Source organism: Pseudorca crassidens, chromosome 15 (genome assembly GCF_039906515.1).
Source record: "Pseudorca crassidens isolate mPseCra1 chromosome 15, mPseCra1.hap1, whole genome shotgun sequence".
Classification (NCBI taxonomy): Eukaryota; Metazoa; Chordata; class Mammalia; order Artiodactyla; family Delphinidae; genus Pseudorca; species Pseudorca crassidens.
Window position 1 is genome coordinate 9,126,350 of NC_090310.1, and position 14,792 is coordinate 9,141,141.

A 14,792-nucleotide genomic window follows, 5' to 3' on the forward strand; every position below is an offset into this window, starting at 1 on the left:
TCAATAAAACATAGTACTAAGTTATTTAAAGGGTATTCACCATTTTAGATTATTAGCTTCAGATGCCTTGAAAAAGCACTGGTTAGAGTTAACTCACTTTCTGAGTTTAATTATATTACAAATTGCTCTGCTTTTAACTGGGAAGAGCTATTTCCTCAGGAAGCCCATAACCACTGGAAACAGAGTCTTATTTTTTCAAATAACTAAGTTTGAAGCTCAAATGTAAACTACTCTCACACCCTAATAATTCCTATTAAAAAGGAAAAAGCATGCTATCTCCTAGGAAAGACAATACAGTTTAAAGTCATAATTACAAAGACCAGAAAACCACTCAGAATTTGTTGTAGAAACATTTATTTACATTTTTCTTTAGCACATTTTCTACGAGAAAACGAGCCCTTTGATATTTTCTTAAACAACATCTACTACATGTAAGAGGTTTAATATAAAGTGCCAACTAACCTTATCTTCATTTTGTAGTTTCACATCATATTTGTGAGGCAGAAATTTTGGAGGTGCCCATTTCCTCTCTCCTTTCTTTAATGAAGTAGGAAGTTTTCGTGGAGATCTACGTGCTCTGTCATCTAATCAAATCAATAGAAAATTAGTGAAAAAAATAATTCTTTTAATTCTATCCACTCAGTAATCTTCCTGAACAGCTACTCTGCAACCAAGCACTGAGTGATGGGGCCCTAAGGTAAATCATAAGGTCCTTACTTCAAGTAGCTAAAGTCTATGGGAGGAGTCAACAATAATTACAATACAATGGGTAAATACTATAATAGAGATTGGTATAGAAAAATACTAGATTAGAGAGAAAAATTCTCAAAAAGAGAGAAGCAATGTCTAATTTAGTCTGGAAGATAGGCAGGGAAGACTCAGAAAGAATATGACTTGTTCAGAGACTGCAAATAATGAGATACAGGTGAATATGATCTACAGTACAATTAAAAAAATCAGACTACAGAGGTAAGTAGGGGCTTATAAATTATAACGAACCTTGTATACCATTCATATAGGCTGGAATTTGTCTTACGGACACTAGGGAAACAAAGGATTTTTGATCTAACTAACTAGATGTACATTTTGGAAAGAGCACTAGTGTGAAAAAATGAAGAAAAAGAAAAAGCACTTTCAGCAGTTAGAAAATGAATAAAATGGGAAGGTGAGACTGAAGAAAGGGAATCATAAGATATAATCTTAAACATCTGGATTAATGTATCAGAATGGTGAAGGAAAGAGTCAAGAAGACAGACTTGGTAACCAACTAGATGTGGGAATGTTAAAGGTTTCTAAGTTTTCTGCCTTAGAAATCAAGTAGATGATGATGTAGTGAAAAATAAAAAGGCAAAAAAAATAAATAAATAAAAATAAAAAGGCAGAACAAAAACCATATGAAAAAAATCTAAGGAATGGCAGTGGGGAAAAAGAAAATAAAAAAAGAAAAGTAGTTAGAGAAATAGGAGACTGTGCTATCAAATAAACTAAAAGATTTGAGAGTGACCAACAGTGTTAAATGTAAAAGAAAAGTAAAATGGACTAAGAAGAAATCAGTGGATTTGGCAATTAGGGGTCACCCATAACCTTATTAGGAACAGTTTTAGGACTAAAGAGGCAGAAGTTAGACTATAATAGCATAAGGAATAAACTGATGGTCAGAAAGTGGAGACAACATTCTCAAGAACTTTGGCTTGAATGAGTAAGACAGAAATAGAACAACAGGATCAAGGGAGGGTATGTTTTTGTTTTTAGAAAATGGAACTTCATTTATAAGTTGAGAAGAACCATTAGAGAGAGAGTTAAAAACACTGTAGAGCAGAATAGTAAGAGTTAACCCAATCCTTGAGAAAGCAGGAAGGAATGGAATTCAAAGCACAAGTATCTTGACCAAGAGGAAGGACAGACAGATCCCTTCTGAGATGAAGGAAGAACACAGACATTCGTAACAGTGAGGTTAAAAACACAAAACTGAAAAGTTCCTGCCTAATACATTTTCCCCCCCCATAAAGTAGAAGGAAGGTTACCTTGTGAGAAAACATTTCGTATACTGGAATTTGTCTCTCATATTTCTATGTAAATTCTAATCAGTTTTCCCCCTGAAAACATTCAGAGTACATCATAACATTCTTTAGCCTGCCTACCATTCTTTCCACATACTAGCAATAACATTATATCCCAAAATTAAAACCTAAACTAAGGCATATAACACCCTAAAAAAGAAGCCAAAGCCTAAAACTAGGGGTTCCTAGTACACGTTTAAGGCATAAAACTAACAACTGTAACACATCATTGGTATTCCAATGATCTGGTTCTAGAAGAAGTGTTAGAAGACATATCATCAGTCAACACCTAACCAACACACTTATCAACCTCAAGTCTTGGGAATTATAAGTAATATACATGTTAGAAAACTTCAGTATCAAAAAGAAGGAAAAGAGAAACTGAAAAACATAGACGTTAGCATTCAAAATGCAGAGTGGAAAACAAAACTGAAGCATCAACAACTGGGGCAGACGAGTCTCAGAAGTTTCCTCGGGACTAGATAAGAACATTCCTTTAAAACCATCTGCACATATCCAAAACATCTGGAGAGACAAAGAATAGAATGGAAGACATACAGCATAACATTCTAATGAAATGTTCTAATTCAAACTTTGTAATAGTTAAATAATGAGGTAAAATTTGATCCTCTAACAATCATGGGGAAGGGGATCAATATACATGACTACTTGAGTACTCATATTTGTGGAGACAGAAGACACCTATCCCAGTCAAATTCCTTACTGACACAGATTTAAAAAAAAAAAAGACGACCTCAGAGGACGATTTATTTTTCCAATGGGCAATGTCTCAGTTCTTCAACTTTCAAAACATTACATTATGTCTCCAAGTCCCTAAAAATTACTTTCAGATATCATAGTGTTTCAGAATTCTGGCAGCTCCCATCTGAGACAAATTTGAGTTACAAAATACAGATAAAAGGAAGTATCTCAAAACTGTCACACTGGCTTGCAACGTGAAGAGAAACACAGATTAGAATTTATCCCTCATACTCTGATCACACCCCTTCCACACATATACATAATTCCAACTTAAAGAGAAAAGGCAGGCAAACTTACTTTCCCATCTTGGGTAGCTAGGTATGTGCACATAGATTTCCAAGCAACTAGAGGAAATGACTTCCCAATTGTCTTAATTGTGTAGGGAGATTTAAATCTTGATTCACTTTGTAGGTATTTTAGTTGTTTTCCGAATCATAAACAGACAAAATCATGTCTATATAGCAACAAACCCAATTACAAATTTAATTGCTAGAGAACTCAAAAAGATTTGCGCATAATATGAGTTGCATAACTCATTAAGGAAAGCTACTATCATACGTACTAATACTCTCTCTCCTTCCTTCATCCTCTTTCACAATTGCCTCCTTCTTCTGATGGTCCTGAGCGATTTGGCTAGAATTCTCTTTGTCACTTGAGGGAGAATCACAGGCACCATCAGATTTCTTCTCAGTGGCCTCTTCATCCACTTTCTCCAAAGGATGAATCTTCACAATCCTCACCTTTAGCATTTTTTCCTTCCCAACCTATAAGGGAGATAGGAGAAAGAATCAAAGATAATAATTAAGGGGACTTGCCTGGTGATCCAGTGGCTAAGACTCCACGCTCCCAATGCAGGGGGCCTAGGTTCAACCCCTGGTCAGGGAACTAGATCCCACATGCTGCACCTGCATGCCGTAACTAAGACCCAGTTCAGCCAAATAAATAAATAAATATTAAGAAAAAAAAGATATTAAGAACTAGAAACCTAAAGGTAACATTTAGAATATATTATCCAATACACATTCCACCTCACCTGACAAAAGTCACTGAAACTCTAAAGTAGTCAAGCACAGTGATTTTTTTCAACTTTATTTCTCAGATCTCCAGGTTGAAATATAACATCTTAAAAAATAAAATGATCACAATCTAGTTCATAATTCACGTACCAATATACTAATGCCAAAGGGCAACTACTGCACAAACCTGAGAAATGTGTAAATAAAGTTCAAGAATTTCCATTTTCTAAAAAAAAATATATATGGATATTCAATTCTCCAGAACATCTGTTGAAAAGACTATCTTTTCTTCACTTAATTACCTTTCACCTCTATCAAAAATCAGCACAGAGAGAGAGAGAGCGGGGGAGAGAGAGAGAGGGGGGGGGGAGAGAGAGAGAGGGGGGGGGGAGGGAGAGGGAGAGAGGGAGAGTGTGTGTGTGTGTGCGCGCGCGTGCTCACACCTATTTCCGGATGCTACTCTGTTCCACTGATCTACTGGTCTATCTTTATACCAATTTCACACGGTCTTAATACTTTACAATAAGGCTCAAAATCAGACAGCATTAGGACTCTAACTTTGCTGTTCTTTTTCAAAGTTGTTCTGGCTAGGTTTTTTGCATTACAATCAGCTTGGCAATCCCTACAAACAAGCTGCTGGGATTTTACTATTAATTGTGTTGAATCTATACGTCTATTTGGGAAGAACTGACATCTTAACAATATTTAGTTTTCTGACCAATGAACAAAGTCTACCTCTCCATCATTTAAGGCCTTCTTTAATTTCCCTAAGCAATGTTTTATAGTTTTGTGTATAGGTCTTACACATCTTTTGTCAGATTTACTCCCAGAGTATTCCAGATTTTTTGATGTTACTATAAATGGTATTGAATTTTTAAATTTCAATTTCCAACTGTTTGCTGCTAACACATAGAAATACAAATTGGTTTTTTGTATAGTGGGCCCTTCATTTCCACGGGTTCCATATCTGTGGATTCAACCAACCACATATCGAAAATATTAAAAAAAAAAAAAGAAAGAAAAAGAAATTCCAAAAAGCGAAATATGAATTTGCTTCACACTGGCAACTATTTACACAGCATTTACATGTGTATTAGGTATTATAAGTAATCTACAGGTAATTTAACATATACTGCAGGATGTGCATAGGTTAAATGCAAACACTACACCATTTTATATAAGGGGCTTGAGCATCTGCAGATTTTGGTATCCACAGGGTCCTGGAACCAATCCTCCACGGATACCAAGGGATGACTGTATTTATCTTGTATCCTGCTACCTTGCTAAACTCACTTATTAGTTCTAGTACCTTATGTGGTAGATTCCATGAGATTTTCTACATAGACAATCGTGCTGTCTGCAATTTTACTTCTTCCTTTCCAATTTGGATGCCTTTTACTTCTTTTTCTGACTAGAACCCCCAGTACAATATTAAGTAGAGTAGGAAAGCAGACATTCAGTCTTTTATCATTAGGTATGATGTTAGCTGTAGATTGTTATTCTGTAAATACTATTTATCAGGTTGAAGAAGTTTCTATTTGCAGTTATCTGGGAGTTTTTATTAGGAATTTGGGTTTTGTCGAATGTATTTTGTGTGTAAATTGAGATGATCGTATGGTTTATCAGTAAGGAGAATTAGAAATTTAAAACCTTGCATTCTTAGGCTAAACCCCACTTAGTCATGATGTATTATCCTTTTAACATAATGTTGGATTTCACTTGCTAAAATTTTTATTAGAACTTTTATATCTAGGTTCACAAGAGAGCTTTGTGAACATACTTTTTGTCTTAGTCTGTGGCTTTTTCTTGTGCTTATACGGTTTCCGTATCAGGGTAATGCTGACCTCATAAAATGATTTGTTAAGAATTCCCTCCTCTTCTATTTTCTGAAATAACATATAGAATTGGTATTATTTCTTCCTTAAATGTTTGGTAGAATTCACCAGTGACAACATCTGGGCCTGAAGTTTTCTTTGTGGGATGATTTTCATTACAAATTCAATTTATTTAATAGATAAAGGGCCATTAAAGGTTTCTATTTCTTCTTCAGTCAGTTTTGGTAGTTTGTGTCTTTCAAGGAATGTTTTCATTTAAATTGTCAGATTTATTGGCTTAAAGGTGTTAATAATATTCCCTTATTATTCTGTCAATATCTGTAGGCTCTGTTGGGATATCACCTAATTCTTCATATTGGTTAATTCGTGTCTTCTTTTTTTTTTAACCTGAGTTTGCCTACAGGTTTATTAATTTTATTGATCTTCTCAAATTACCAGCTTTTGGTTTCACTGATTTCCTCTATGGTTTTCCTGTTTTCTATTTTATTGATTTTGCTCTGATTTTTACTAATTCCTTTCTTCTTCTGTTTCCTTTGGGTTCTTTTTCTTATTTCTCAAGGTAAAAGCCAAGGTCAATGATTTGAGACCTTTCTTTTTTTCTCAGAGATGTTTAGTATTATACATTTCTCCTAAACACTACTGTAAGCAGTATCTCACAAATTCTAATATACTGTATTTTCATTCAGTTCAAAATATTATCTAATTTCCCTTTTGATTTCTTCTTTAATCTATGAGTAAGTTAAAGTTGTGTTATTTAGTTTCCAATTATTTGCAGAGTTTCCAGATATCTGTTATTGATTTAATTCCATTCTGGTCAGAGTATATACTTTGTATGATTTGAACCCTTGTAAGTTTACTGACTTTTTTTATGGCCCAGACTATGGTCTACCATCATAAACTATGCACTTGAAAGGAATGTGTATTCTGCAGTTATTAGGTGGAATGTTTTATAAATGACAATTAGGTCAAGTTGGTTGATAATGTTATTCAGGTTTTCTATATTCTGGCTGACTTTTTGTCTACTCTTTCTACCAGTTATTGAGAAAAGGGGAGGGGGCTGAAATCTCCATCTATAATTTTGACTTGTCTATTTCTTTTGGTAGTTCTATTTTTGCTTCATGTACTCTGAAGCTCTCATTAGTAAATACATAAACATTAAGGACTGCTATGCCCTCTTAATAAACTGATCCCTTTGTCATTATGAAATGCTTCTTTATTCATGGTAATATTCTCTGTCCTGAAACCTACTTTGTCTGACACTTATATAGCCATACCAGATTTCTTTTGACTAATGTTAGGATGGTATCTTTTTTCCACCCTTTTCATATTATTCTATTTGTATCTTTCTTATAGGCAGCAGATAGTCGCGTGTTGCTTTCTTATCCAATCTGACAATCTCTACCTTTTAAGTGAAGTTTTTAGAACGTTTATATTACACATAATTACAGATATGGTTAGGTACTTTCTTTCCATTTGGCTTATCAAAACTAAAAACTTGGGCTTCCCTGGTGGCGCAGTGGTTGAGAGTCCGCCTGCCGATGCAGGGAACACGGGTTCGTGCCCGGGTCCGGGAAGATCCCACGTGCTGCGGAGCGGCTGGGCCCGTAAGCCATGGCCGCTGAGCCTGCGTGTCCGGAGCCTGTGCTCCGCAACGGAAGAGGCCACAGCAGTGAGAGGCCCGTGTACCGCAAAAAAAAAAAAAAACTAAAAATTTATGCTCTTCAAAAAACACTGTTAAGAGAGTAAAAACACAAGCCCTAGATTGGGAGAAAAAGCAAAAACACATATCTAATAAAGGATATGTATGCAGAATATATAAATAAGTCTCACAACTTAAAAACAAGAAAATAAACAATTTAAATTTAAACTAAATTTTTTTTTTTTTTTTTTTTTTTTTTTGCGGTACGCAGGCCTCGCACTGTCGTGGCCTCTCCCGTTGCAGAGAACAGGCTCCGGACGCGCAGGCTCAGCGGCCATGGCTCACGGGCCCAGCCGCTCCGCGGCATGTGGGATCTTCCCGGACCGGGGCACGAACCGTGTCCCCAGCATCGGCAGGCAGACTCTCAACCACTGCGCCACCACGGAAGCCCTAAACTAAATTTTTAAATGGACAAAGATCTGAACAGACACTTCACCAAAGAAAATACAAATAGAAGGATAGCAACAAGCACATAAGGTGCTCAACATTATTAGTTATCAAAAGAGTAAATACTCAAGAATAAAAACCCTAGTCAAAGTCCACTGTATTCAATAATGCCAAAGCATTTACCAAAATAGTTAGCAGTGAATGAGCAGCTCCAGATTCTTGTCAAAATTTGGCATTATTTTGACTTTTTCTTATTTACTAATCTGATGAGTATAAAATGATCTCACTACGGTTTCAGTTTGATTTCCTAGATTACTAATGAATGTAAACATCTTTTCATATGTTTATGGACACGCCTATCTCCCTAATCTCTCTCCCCCCCTTCCTGGAACTCTTCCTCTTCCACCTTGCAGATGTGTGCAGAGTATCTTCCTTTTGCCACTCCATATCTGTCTCCAGTCTTCTCTGCCTTGCTCTGTGCTTAAACAGGCTGATCTTTATGAACTACATCAAAGGGCTCCCTTGCCCTCTAGATTTTGGTGAGTTCCACCCATGGGAAGCATAAGCAGAAAATCATATGGTATATTCATTCCCCTGTCTCCCTAGCAGGTTGGTTACTTCTCACTACCAAAGTACTTTTCTACAATTACATTACTCTCTCCTAGTTCCTGTATCCACTCCCTCCCCTCATTTACTTGGGGTTTAGAAGTAGTAAAGCCTCTTCACTATTGACAGCCATGAGGTACTTTAACCTTGTTAGTTTTCCTTGACCTAGATCAGACTGCTGTCTGCTGTCTGTAGTTCCTTTATTAAACTCAATTTGATTACACTATATGAATATGCCATCTGTTTCCTGCCAGGACACTGAATGATACAGTGTGTGATTAAAACCCAATGATGATTCCACAGACAATTACAAAATTTTAAAAAAGTAGCTAGGAGATACAAGGAGTCAAAGTAAATTAAAGAAAGAACAAGGACTTTGGAGCCAGATAGACACAGACTTACTGGCTATTGTTGGGCTACCTAGGCCATTCCCCTCCTCCTCTTCTCTTGCCAGCCTGTCTCTTTTGAGGCTTTATAAAAAAGGTAGTATTCACTTTCTCAGCCCCCCTGCAGCTGATGGATTATGTAAGCCATGGTCTAGGCAATAACATGTAAAGATAAAAGGGGACAGGAGGGGGACTTCCCTGGTGGTCCAGTGGGTAAGACTCTGCACTCCCAATGCAGGAGGCCCGGGTTCGATCCCTGGTCGGGGAACTAGATCCCACATGCATGCTGCCAACTAAGAGTTCGCATGCCGCAACTAAGAAGCCCGCATGCCACAACAAAGGTCCTGCGTGCCGCAAATAAGACCCAGCGCAGCCAAAATAAATAAATATTTTTTTAAAAAAAGGGGGGGGACAGGAGGAATATGCTTCTGGTAAAGATTTTCTTACTGTGCTTAGATATTTGATCACTCTGAATTGCGAGTGAGCAAACAATTGTGCTCACAGTCACAATTTCACAACCAAGAGGCAACAAAGCTAAGGACAAAACCAAACACACTGAGAAAAGCGGAGCAGAAAGGCAGAGAGACGGAGTTTAAGTCCTTGACAATATTATTCAGCCTCTATACCAAACTTGGAATTGCCTGCCTCTAAGACTTATTATGCGAGATAATCAAATGTCTTCATTGGTTAAGCCGATGCTACTCAAAATGTTGTCCCCAGAGGGTTCGTATCATCACATCCTGGAGCTTGTTAGAACTGCAAACTTTCAGGCCCTACCCTAGACCTTTTGAATCAAGCTCTCAGGGGATGGGGCCCAAGAATGTACATTCAGTAATCCTCTAAGTGATTTTATTTAGGCTAAAGTTTGAGAAGTCCAGGCCACTGTCAGTCAGCCATTTCATTACATACAGATGAAATCACTAGTACTAACTAGTACGTTATATAAACCTGAACAAGCTACTTAAACATCTGCGCCTGTTTACCACCTCACTTTTCTGTGCAGATTCTGTAAGACATTATGTAAAGCAACTAGCCCAGTATCCAGTACATACAGAAATTCAACAAATGTTAGCTCCCTTCCGCCCTGAATCTTACTTAAGTTTTCAAAGGATTATATAGGGATTGCTTTAGTGTTACGTAAACAGTTTACCTAACTACTTTAGTAAATCCTTTAGTAATAGTAATAGCTATCTTACCTATTTACTTCAGTAATAGTTATCCTTTAGTAATGGGCTGGAAAATTTAAAAATTTAAATAGAAAAACAAAACAGTCAACTCAATCACTGTTGCAGGGAAATGAAATCTTTTGCCTATAGATTCCATAGATTTGGACTAAAAATATCTAAAGGTCTTTTAAACAAAGTATGAAAAAAATGACAAAACAAACAAGGCCAATACAGCATCAAGTTATCAAAAAGGGACAAAACAGGGAAAACAACGTTGCAATGATACAGTCTAACAATTATTGTAATAGTCAACATTCCCAATAACAAACGTGGTTCTAAAATTTGGTGATTAGGGACTTCCTTGGTGGCGCAGTGGTTGGGAATCCACCTGTCAACACAGAGGACATGGGTTCGAGCCCTGGTCTGGGAGGATCCCACACACCGCGGAGCAGCTGAGCCTGTGCGCCACAACTACTGAGCCTGTGCTCTAGAGCCCACGAGCTACAACTATTGAAGCCCGTGCTCCACAGCAAGAGAAGCCACCGCAATGAGAAGCCCTCGCACCACAACGAAGAGTAGCCCCTGCTCGCCGCAACTAGAGAAAGCCCACCTGCAGCAACGAAAACCCAACACATTAAAAAAAAAAAAAAAAATTGGCGATTAAAATATTTGATATTAAGTGGACTTCAAATGTAATGTATATTTTTACTCACAAAGAAATATATTCTATAATCTATGTTGGAAGCTCCAATCCTGACATTTGGTGAGTCAAATCACATTAAAAAAATAAATAAAAATAGGCACTCACCTCAAAATCACACTCTTCTCCCACAGCATATTTGGTCATGATCTCCAACCAAGCAGTATCTACTAACTTTTCTAAGGAGGCTGTGTTATGGTGAACCATTTCCAGAACAAGTTTCTCATACCAGGCAGGGAACTCCTCCTTCAAACTAAACAAACATGTCATCAGTTACCAAGAAAATGCAGGAGAGTCTATCCGGAGTTACTCAGATCAATGCAAAAAGCTCTTTAGCAAATACATGCAAGGCACTGGAGAATACAAAGATTAAAACCTATGTGGTATACAGAATAAAGAAAGAACTTTTAAATAGCTTTGTCTAACTGACCTGTCCATGTTAATTTTCTCATCTATAAAATGAAAATAATAAGCACATCATTAGTAAGGTTGAACATTTTCCCATTCGTTTTTGCAGTTGACTTCCCTTTTCAGGTATGAATTCTTTATACACATCCTTTGCGCAATTTTTGGTTGGGAGACCATAACTTAATTATTATGTCTCAATCAATAAAAATGCATTCCTTCATTTAGTTCTCACAATACCTTGTGAGGGGTCTAGAATTTTCATTTTACAGATAAGAAAAATAAATCATGAATGGTTAATATGTTGGAACCATGATTTGAACTCCTTGCAAAGTGAAACAATGATGTACCACTTTTCATTTATTAAACTAGCAAAAAAGAACTTTAATTATCACACCCTGATAGGAGCAAGTGAATGGTGCAAAATAGCACACATACTCTGCCAAAAGCCCACGTTTCACCTCTTTTGGAAAGCAGTTTGACAACAGTTAGGAGAACTGTCATAGGTACACAAAGATATTCACTGCTGGATTCTTGATGACAGCAGAAAATGTGAAGCAACCTAAATGGAGAGTTGTTAGATATCCAATTCTGACCAGATAGTTTAACATATGTGTTACAGGGCAAAAGGAAGGATCAAGCATGAGAATATTCATACAGATGCAAGTAGCAGGTTTATTATCATACTACAATATTCTCAATCACTCTCTGTGCTGTTCATAACAAATGTTCCTCCAACTGCGGCTTAAAAGCTCTTATCATACTCCGTTCACAATTAACCTACCAAGTTATCTGCTATTCCCCTCATGATCAATAACCTTCAAGTCTCCCTGCCTTTGTTAAGACTGTTACCTTTGTCCTCTCCCCACTGTCTTCCCTCCCAGCTTAATCACCCTTCCAACATGTCCTCAGACTTCCTTAATTCCACGAGGCCTTTCCTGGCCCCTATAAATTCACTGTCTCTTTCCATTAAGCCTCCCAGTCACTCAGGCTTAAAGCTTCATTGTCTGTGGTTATTTCTGGGGAGTGAAGTTGGACAATGATGTTCAGACTCTTTTACTAACTCTGTATTGTTTACATTCTTATAACAAGTATGCATTTCTTTTATAATCAGAAAAAAGTATTTCTACTTTGAATAAAAATTATAAAACCTCACTGTCTTTTTCAACAATTTCTCCCATTACTCCTTATATTCTATTAGCTATCAAATCACATAAAACATTCCCTACTTGTGTTCTTCAGAACTTCCCTCTGTTGTAATGGGATCTAAGGTCGAATAAGTTTAAAACCCATAAGACTAAACCAAGCTAGAGTTTCTTTACTACAGTCTTCTGAAAATCTTTAATGTGTATTATGACTTCTCAAGAACAAAGTTTGTAGTGGTTTTCCAAAATTATGACCAAACCCCCCTTTTCAGAATGTAAATCCATCTCATTCTTTCTGTTCCCAATAATGCCATGATTCCCGACCCGAATACTCCTAGCTAGATTACACAGACTTCCCACCTGCCTCTTCCCTCTCTAACTCATCTTGCACACCGCTTCCAGATTAATCTTCTCAAAGCACAACCCCAATCATCAAAACTGTCATATGTGCCTCTGCTGTTCAAAAAGCATTGCTGTCCTCACACTGGTCACTGAAGTAAATACATGAATAGCTGAGACAGAGACCACATGGCCCACAAACCCTAAAATATTTACTAACTGGCACTTTACAGTAAAGGTAGGCCAACCCTGAGTCTAGTATACTAAATGGGGCATATACATAAATAACAATAATCCAAAACAGAACTATGTCAGTGACCCAAGCAAAGAAGAAACAGGCACCAGGTTAACAGACTTCACTAATTATTAATCAGTGATGGAACCATTACTAGACCCCAGGTCTCAACTGAAGGTTGTGTTCTGTTACACAGGCAAAAGAGCAGAATGGTATTAATTACTAAACTGTATGCTCTCTGCTTATATACTATCAAGAGAAGTCAATGAGAAGTCCACAGAAAAAGTTTCTACTCCGAATTTCTAAAAGAGTACTGTTTTTTTATAGTAGCTAGAAATGGAGTATAACCTTTAAAATTTGTGAATCACTATAATGTACTCCTGTAACATATAATACTGTATATCAAATATACTTAAATTAAAAAAAAACCACTAAAAAAAAGAGTACTGTTTTATCATCCTTAGTTTCTACTTACCTTCTGCATGCTTCTACTGCTTAAATTCTGAGTGTTTTTTTTGAGACTACCCAGACAAATAGGCCCTTTGAAAACAGACAGAATTTTTAAGACACCTCATTCAACCACCCCACTCAGATAAACTGTCTTCAAACTGTGTACTTATTTTTGATAGCTGCTTTAAATACTATCTTAAATTTCAAATGACCACAAAATAAAGAAAACTTTCTGCTAATTTGCTGCCTCCATATTACTTCTAGATTATACCAGCTTCCTTTGCTTAGAACCACATTTCCAGAGTATTTACAAGGTAAAAGTATACAGCAAGAACACTCAAAAGCCTAGTAAATATCTAAATAAGTGTACACACAACTATATATTCCACATACTGTTACTTGCAAAATGACAACAGGCAAGACACCAGTACATTATACTAACGTAATGTATTCCAATTTATGCCCCATAAATTTAAATACAAATATTGTTTTATGGTTAATATTCCCTCTTTCCTAATAACATGAAGATAGCGCTAGAAGGGCAGTGCTTCTACTACTTACAGTTCAGCAACTTCCTGTTCCTCCTCCCAGGCCTCTTTGTGTGTTAGCTGACTGCTTCCAGTACTCTTACACGTCCAAATGCGCTCACTGTATCTTTCCAAGCGGGCTTCATACTCTCTGTTAGCAGTGGCTCAGGAACACAATATTCAAGCAACAGAGACAACTAATCCACAAAATACTTACCATATATGGGAAAAAAACTACAGTATACTTTCTATAATATACAGCATAAGATAAAACTGAAATCAGAATTTTCAATTGGCAAATCCAAACAAGATGATTAACACTAAAGTATGGTTAGGACCGTCTACAACTGTGCTTTCTTCAATTCACCCAAGTTTCATTTCACAAGACTCACACAGTACTAAAGATTAGTAAGAAAAAATAAAGGCAAAATAAAATACAAGACACAAGGAATAAGAATTTAAGGTATGTGAAACTGTTACACAACTCAGATGGTCAGCAAGTTTAAGAATCAGTTCCACAGTAAGATGAGATGGCTCCAGCAGTCTCACAGGCAGTTTGGAATAACCCCGTGCATATGCTAATGATCCATTTACTAACAGCCTTCCAGTCTACCTTGGAAACACTTGTTGATTCTCTAAGGTTTAGAAAATAAGTTCCATAAAGTAGTAAAAATAATTCTGATATAGTAATATTTATCCAGAGTTTATGTTATCTCCAATAATACCACGTCCACAAGTTGTTTACCAGTCATTATTCCGTCTTTGTGAGGGAGATGGAGGAAGACATCCTATAACTAGTGCATGTATATGGTAACTTTCCATACCATCCCAATTGTAATTCATTATCACCCAGCCATATTCAAATTCAAATGACAAGTAACTAATTTACTTTTATGCACAGCAAAAGATGTTATGCAGGAAAATAAACTTACACCACAACTAGAGAATTAGCTGCCAATCTCTGTACTTTCCAAGTGACAGTTTTTATATATAATGGTTGAAATAAAAAGTATTTAAACAGCTCCCCTTGTAATATTACCTCACAACTAAACAAATAATTCATTTTTAATATAA

General features: G+C 36.6%; 1 protein-coding gene across 1 annotated transcript in view; it reads right to left on the minus strand.

Annotated features, from left to right (window-relative positions):
- The window catches only part of BAZ1B (bromodomain adjacent to zinc finger domain 1B), a 64,503-nt gene that overhangs the window by 41,576 nt on the left and 8,135 nt on the right, over positions 1 to 14,792 (minus strand). Inside the window, exons 2-5 of the mRNA XM_067705880.1 lie at positions 13,753 to 13,869; positions 10,726 to 10,870; positions 3,385 to 3,586; positions 463 to 584 (exon numbers count right to left, since the gene is read on the minus strand). Coding sequence (XP_067561981.1) covers positions 463 to 584; positions 3,385 to 3,586; positions 10,726 to 10,870; positions 13,753 to 13,869 — 586 coding nt within the window. The remainder of the gene's footprint in view (positions 1 to 462; positions 585 to 3,384; positions 3,587 to 10,725; positions 10,871 to 13,752; positions 13,870 to 14,792) is intronic.